We start from the raw sequence: 7,482 nt of genomic DNA, 5'->3' as shown, positions 1-7,482 counted from the left end.
TGTCTGTAAGGGTGTGTGTGGGTGTCTGTGTGCGTGTGTGTGTGTGTGTGTTTGCGTGTATAAGTGTGCCAGTGTGTGTGTGTGTGAGAGTGTGTGTGCGTAGGAGTATCTGTGTGTGTATATAGTGCAATGGTGGTCACCTGTAATGTGACATGAACCCAAGGTCCTGGTTGAGGCCCTCCCTATGGGTACCGAACTTAGCTATCAGCCTCTGCTCGGTTATGTAAATATTATAATCCAAAACTGACTGATGCAACCCCAGTGAGCATTCTTATCCGTTACTGTGGGCTAAACATCTCCTGTTATGACACATCCTAGTTTGGCAGGAAAATTCCTGCTTGGATAAACATATTTAGAAACTGAAGCTGGGAACTGATAATTTGTACATGTTGGCATTATAATTTATTCAGAATTCATTCACTAAAAATATGAAAATGTACAAAACTGTTGTTTTCATAATATGCAGATGGTTTTTCAAAGTTTTCAAGTATAAAAAATGCTGAATAACAACTGATTGGTTAGAGTAGGAATCTATGTTGCTATTTAATTATGGACTATTCTTGCGTGGAGAAATATATGCAAGAGCTGTGAATAAGGAGGGCTTTGGCCTTTGTAGAAGGTCAACATGAGAAGCTTACATAGTCACAACACTGTCTTTCACTACAATTTTCTTACCACAACTTTGTTGAAATCATCAGCAACAATATACAGAGCAACTGCAGTTACAACATCCATTGCCTGTGGAAACAAAATTCATTCATTGTCAAAAATCCACACAAAAATTTAGATTGTATCGTAAACATGCACTATTCAACAATATCACTTACCATAAAGACAAACTCTGCATAATCAATAAGGAAATGAAAGAGATATAATGTAAGAGGTGTCTGTAAAATAAAATAATAAAAACACAAGTTAACATATGTAATAAGACCATAAGAAATAGGGGCAGAAATTGACACCTCAAGCCTGCTTTGCCAATGTAAATTTTCACCAAATAAACAGAATGTAGCAATACAGACAGCAACATTTAGAGAAATAGCGTGATAGAATGCTAGGTTCCCATCTCTAATTTCTACTGCCTTTATACAAAGATAACAGAATCACATCACTGACAGACAAGGAAGGTTTTAGGGTAGTTCCTACTGAAACAAACATCCCTTCTGTAGTTTAACTGACAAACTCAGGACCCACATTTACTGAAGTATCAGATCTTCTAGCCCATTTGATTCAAAAGGAGCTTTTTAAAAAAATGATAGTTGTTTAATGTGAATCATGGAAGACAAACACCCCAGCAACTGTTCCCTACTTTTACCTGGCTAACTACCTTCTCTCTCAGGCTAATAGCAAGCTCAAAGACGTGCAAGAAAGGCCATCAGGATGACAGGGATAAAGATTTTTGTGGTATACTGAGACAGGGATGTAGATCATCCATGAGTTAAACAAATACCTACGTAAAACCACTACAAAGAATCAATTCCTTTGCTGGAAGTTGGTCAGACTCTCCCTGTCGTGAAGAATGAGCTATTAGGTTAAGGCTTAACAAACATATGGTCTGCAAATGCCTGTTCCTGTCTAATATTACATTCAGTAGCTATTATTAAGGTTAGAGCCTCCATTGAGCAGAAGCAATTCTTTGACTGCATTGAGCAATCCAACAAGCTTTACCAGCAAACTTTTCAGCAAAGATCACTGGATAGTGATCAGGGCTTTATTGATTTGTCTTGTCCCCAACAGCAAGGATATAAAGATACTTTCCATTTTTCCAATACCTTAGCTGAGTTTGGCAAATAGTCATGTTGAGCATCCTTTTGTGCTTATATGGCTCAGTTACATATTTGCAGTTTATTTTATCAGTGATCTGGATTGCTACAGGATCTCCAATGAGTTATTTTATACAAATTTAAATGTACATTCAGTATAACATCTCCTCCAGTCCCAGAACATATGAAATGCAGTTCACTTGCGACATAGGTCAGTGCTCAAAAATAAAAAAAAACAAGAAAGTTCAACAAAGATCATTGGTGGCTTAGTGGGAAGCACCCTTGCATGAGTCAGAACACTGGGACTTCAAGTCCCACTCCAGATGCACATAGTCCAGACAGGACTCAGCTTTCAGAGGTGCCAACTTTTAAACAACTTTAAAAGTTCCCATCTGCATGCTCAGGAGCAATTAAAGATTCCGTGGCAATAGTCAAGAGTAGCAGGGGAGCTGCCTAGTGTTCTGAAAAAGAATTATTTCTCAACTCATAAGGTGGTACTGGTCATTTTCCCACTGCTGTTTGTGGGAGGTTGTTGAGTGCAAATTGGCTGCTGTGTTTCCCACAATAAATGACTATGCTCTTAACTTCTTGCTCATTTCAAGGTCATAAAAAGCACTTTATAAATGTAAGGCTTTCTTTGGCTCTCAGTAAAATACATTTGATCAGTAATGAATGAATGGTTAAAAACTGACTCCTCAATACATTATGAACACACACATTTGCTAAATTTAGAGGAAGTCTATGTAGAAAAAGCCTTCACAATCAGAAGAAGTGAGTGCACTAAAGATCAGAAAACATTCACGAGGACACTTAACAGCACTCCTACTGTTCTACTCTCTGTTTTTAATTTAACTGTTAATAGATTCATGTTGAATCCAGTGTCATACAGTTAACTGAAGTGACCAGAAACACACAGCTAATAGTATGGTACTTACTTCATGGAACAGATTTCCAGAATATGGGGACACTCCTAGATCCAGCAAAGCAAGTCCTTCCACAACTAAAACGTAAAAAGAAACAGAACATTACAGTACTGCAAAATTACAAGCTGCAAGAAGTAGAATTGGAAATGCTTGGCGTGGATTAATTTCAAAGTAGGAGAGGGGATAGATTTAAGGTGAGAGGGGAAAGATAAGAAAGGGACCTCAGGGGAGAAAGCCTCCAGATGAGTTTATCAAACATTTTTAATAGTTTAAGGCTGTAAATTTTTTCACAGTTCCAAAATTGTTCAGAAATCTTCCAAAGTGCCTTACTCTACCAGGAAATAGACTACATAGAAATTAAGTAAATTCCACCATAAAATCGCAACTACTTCTTGCTCATATATGGAAATCCCTGAACACACTTAACTGGAATCTGTTCACTTCATTATCATGCTCCAAACTTTGGTAAGTAGGCCTGGAGCACCCAGTTATCTTCAATGAAGAAAGCTGGGAGAATAGAATAAAATCTTCACAATACAGGCTAGTTTCTTCAAACTTAACTCACTGCACAGGGTAAGAGAAAGTGAGGACTGCAAATGCTAGAGAGTCAGAGTTGAAAAGTGTGGCGCTGGAAAAGCACAACAAGTCGGGCAGCATCCAAGGAGCAGGACAATGGACGTTTTGGGCATAAGCCCTTCATCAGGGTACACCCACAAATGAAATTTCAAATTCAAGAGAAATTGTTTTTTGTTCCTTTCTTCCACTGATAAAATGCATAATTTTTATATGGTATATAATAAATTGGATACCAAATATTGAAAAGGAGACACACATTTTAACACTCACACAAATTTAGTACTCCTTATAATCAGCTGTAACGTTCACTCAAGAACTTCATTTCCTACATCTATCATTTCAGGGAAACTATTAATTGCAAAGATTATTACATGAATTGTTAAAAATTGTACCTTATTAGTCTAAATAGCAAAGTAAATAATATGCACCATAAAAAGCCTCTGTTGCAAATTTTACAAATGACACCAAATTTGATGCAGTTAAAATGATGGAAGGTGAGGTCAATGAAACGCACAGATATAGTTCAATGCAGATAAATTTAAAATCATATATGACCACACAGTAGAATTACTAATCATAGAGACACAAAGTTGTACAGCATGGAAACAGACCCTTTGGTCCAACTCGTCCAGATTGCCTAAATTCATCTTATCCCATTTGCCAGCATTTGGCCCAGATTTATCCAAATCTTATTCATTTACCCATCCACCTGCTTTTTAAATGTTGTAATCGTACCAGCGTCCACCACTTACCCTGGTAGCTCATTCCATGCACTGATTACAGTCTGCACGTAAAAGTTGCCCCTTAGGTCCCTTTCTCATCTTCCCCTCTCATCTTAAACCTATGCCCTCTAGTTTTGGACTTGCCTACTTCGAAAAAGACCTTGTCTATTCACCCTATCCATGCCCCTCATGATTTTATAAGCTTCGAGAAGGTCACCCTTCAACCTCTGATTCTCCAGGGAAAATAGCCCCAGCCTATTCAGCCTCGCTCTATAGCTCAAATCCTCCAAACCAGGCAACATCCTTGTAAATCTTCTCTATACCCTTTCAGGTTTAACATCTTTCCTATAGCAGACCAGAATTGAACACAGCGTTCCAAAACTTGTGGAACCAACATCCTGTATAGCTACAACATAACATCCTAACTCCTATATACAGTGCTCTGAACAATAAAGGCAAGTGTGCCAAATGCCTTCTTCACTATCCCTTCTGCATGTGACTCCACCTTCAAGGAACTATGAACCTGCGCCCCAACATCTCTTTGTTCAGCAACTACTCCCTAAGCCCTGCCATTAATGTATAAGGCCTGCCTTAATTTACCTTTCCAAAATACAGAACCTCACATTTATCTAAATTAAACTCCATTTACCACTCCTAGGTTCATTAGCCCATCTGATCAAGGTCTCACTGTACTCTTAAATGCCTTCTTGGCGGTCTACTACACCACTAAATTTGGTGTCATCTGCACAATTACTAACCATACAAATGTATATATCCAAATCATTTATCTAAATGGCATTTATAAAAGGTAAAACCACTAATTTTGTCTCTGCTAATATTTCCCCTTTACTGTTGGGTTCTGTTCGCCGAGCTGGGAATTTGTGTTGCAGACGTTTCGTCCCGTCAAGGTGATCTCCTCAGTGCTTGGGAGCCTCCTGTGAAGCACTTCTGTGATGTTTCCTCCGGCGTTTATAGTGGTTTGTCTCTGCCGCTTCCAGTTGTCCGCTGCAGTGGCCGGTATATTGGGTCCAGGTCGATGTGCTTATTGATTGAATCTGTGGATGAGCGCCATGCCTCTAGGAATTCCCTAGCTGTTCTCCGTTTGGCTTGTCCTATAATAGTAGCGTTGTCCCAGTCAAACTCATGTTGTTTGTCATCTGCGTGTGTGGCTACTAAGGATAGCTGGTCATGTCGTTTCGTGGCTAGTTGGTGTTCATGGATGCGGATCGTTAGCTGTCTTCCTGTTTGTCCTATGTAGTGTTTTGTGCAGTCCCCCTTTACTGATAAGAATAATTCTGGCATCCTGACACAGTTACCAAAACAAGACATGAATATATCTAACAGGGATGTCAGAAAAGCAAAATTGGCAAATAAACATTTAAGTATATGATCAATCCTTTTTTAAAATAAAACTATTGAATACAGCCCTACTAACTTAACTCAACAGGTTCCAACAAAAGCAACTATAAATACATCACCCGAATATTTCACAACTCAAACACGATCTTGCCAGAAACAAGTCAAGTTTTGCAAAGGTAGGATCAGTAACTGCTTGAAAACGTTTTAAAGTCAAAGTGCTTGGTAGTCGATGTGGGTTCAAGGCACACACAATATAGAAACTGAGCACATACCCATACTTGCTAGGTAGAGGACACTTGATGCAATGTCAGGGCTATCCTTCATATGTGATGTTAAATGATTTAGCCATTTCTGTAGTTCATCCAGAGTCCTCACGTGTAAACCTACCTCTGTCTCAGACTATCATAGATTCAAGTCCTACTCTAAAACTGGAGCAGAAAACTCTAGGCTGGTCACCCAGGGTAGTAATGAGAGAATGCTGCAATGTCAAACATGGCATTAACTAGATGAAATATTAAGTGAAGACTTGTCATACTCTCTCAGACACATTCCTGATGAAGAGTTTATGCTCGAATAGTTGACTCTCCTGCTCCTCAGATGCCGCCTGACCAGCTGTGCTTTCCCAGCCCGACACCTTTTGACTCTGATCTCCAGTCCTCACTTTGTCCACGTACACTCAGATGTATTTTAGGGATCCAATGTCATTTGTTCAAATAGGAGGCGGCACGCTTTTCACTGGTGTCCTGGCTAATATTTAACTCTCCGTCAACATTCCAAAACAAAAATTCTGGTCACCACATTGCTATTTGTGAGAATTTGCTATGTATACTTTGGCTGCCACTTTTCTTGCATTACATCAGTGGCTACAAATCAGAAGAACTTCACTAGGAGTAAAGTACCTTGAACCACCCCAAGCTTGTGAAAACTTCACCCCGATGGAGGAGCAGCACTCCGAAAGCTTGTGATCTATAGTCAGGACTATAATCTGGAATCATGTGACTTCTAAGCTTGTGAAAGGCAGGTTTTTAAAAATAGAGAAAGCAATAAGATCGACTCTGCAGCTCACTGCTGGCCAGTAAGCCTGGCAAAGCAACAGCAACTGCACCATCTGCTTGCCGAGGTGCCAGTACACATCTGGGGCTAGCAAATGCGTGGGAAAAGGTTTTGGAAAGATTCGATGGGGAGCTGCTTAAATGCAAGATCTCAGCAGCAAATTTGATTGTCACAGTTACACTTTCCTGAGATCCTGGCAACAGCATTGGAATGTGCATTTTTTTGGTGCGTTACACACATGTATTAAGCATTAAATATCTAAAATGGACAACATTGCTGGGGGATTTCTGCAGCTTAGTGGCAATGACAAGCTCCAGGGGCCAGTCCACACTGACAGGAGGTGGGGGGAGGGGAGGGGAATCAGCTTCACGGGTGGAATAAATGATAAAAGACACACAAAACAAATACCTCGCTTCCAAGAATTCAGAGGAGAGACCACTTCTACTCGCTCTGAGATAAACTCCACCAGCGAGGAGCGGAACAGCACAGCCCTGACGGTCACGGCCACGACCAGCACCAAGACTAAGGAGGCGGCCATTGTCCCAACCACCAGCCTCGGCGGCGGCGGCGGCGGGAGGGGAGGGGCAAGAGTGGGAAGAGCGGAAACGGATGTGACGCAGGGCGCGATGCACCAGGGTCGCTGTAGTCCCCGCGCCACCACGGTCGGACTACGGAGACCGTGATGCACCGCGCGGTCCCGAGGGCTGGTCCCGTGCGGAAGTTGCGCAACGGTGGCCGCCAGGGGAATTGACTGTCTCTGGTTTCGCGTTGGGATGTTTTGAGCAGTCAGTGTGGGGAGATATTGTCGAAATCATTTGATGCCCTTCCTCAAGACTGTTCCTCTGCGCCTCATGCCCAAACACAGTTTAAATAAGTAATAAAGGAAAACAGAAATTGCTGGGGAAAGCTCAGCGTTTGTAGAGAGAAATCAGAGTTAATATTTAAGGTCCAGAGGGCAAAAATACAATTGGGCAGACAAAGGAATGGGTGAAGGTCAACCTTGGGTAATCAATGGCTGCTAATGGGGACCATTACTGGCTGACAGTGTGCTGTGTGTGTGGTAGCAGCCCATGTGATAACAAGGCC

General features: G+C 41.1%; 1 protein-coding gene across 1 annotated transcript in view; it reads right to left on the bottom strand.

Moving 5' to 3' along the window:
- Positions 1-6,983, bottom strand: part of pigu (phosphatidylinositol glycan anchor biosynthesis, class U) — a 29,567-nt gene extending 22,584 nt beyond the window's left edge. Inside the window, exons 1-4 of the mRNA XM_043710760.1 lie at positions 6,805-6,983; positions 2,699-2,763; positions 828-887; positions 676-738 (exon numbers count right to left, since the gene is read on the bottom strand). Coding sequence (XP_043566695.1) covers positions 676-738; positions 828-887; positions 2,699-2,763; positions 6,805-6,934 — 318 coding nt within the window. The 5' untranslated portion in view covers positions 6,935-6,983. The remainder of the gene's footprint in view (positions 1-675; positions 739-827; positions 888-2,698; positions 2,764-6,804) is intronic.
- Positions 6,984-7,482: the final 499 nt, after the last annotated feature.

This window comes from Chiloscyllium plagiosum, chromosome 20, assembly GCF_004010195.1.
Source record: "Chiloscyllium plagiosum isolate BGI_BamShark_2017 chromosome 20, ASM401019v2, whole genome shotgun sequence".
Classification (NCBI taxonomy): Eukaryota; Metazoa; Chordata; class Chondrichthyes; order Orectolobiformes; family Hemiscylliidae; genus Chiloscyllium; species Chiloscyllium plagiosum.
The sequence above is the reverse complement of the archived record's forward strand: the minus strand, read 5'-3'. Positions and strand labels throughout refer to the sequence as shown.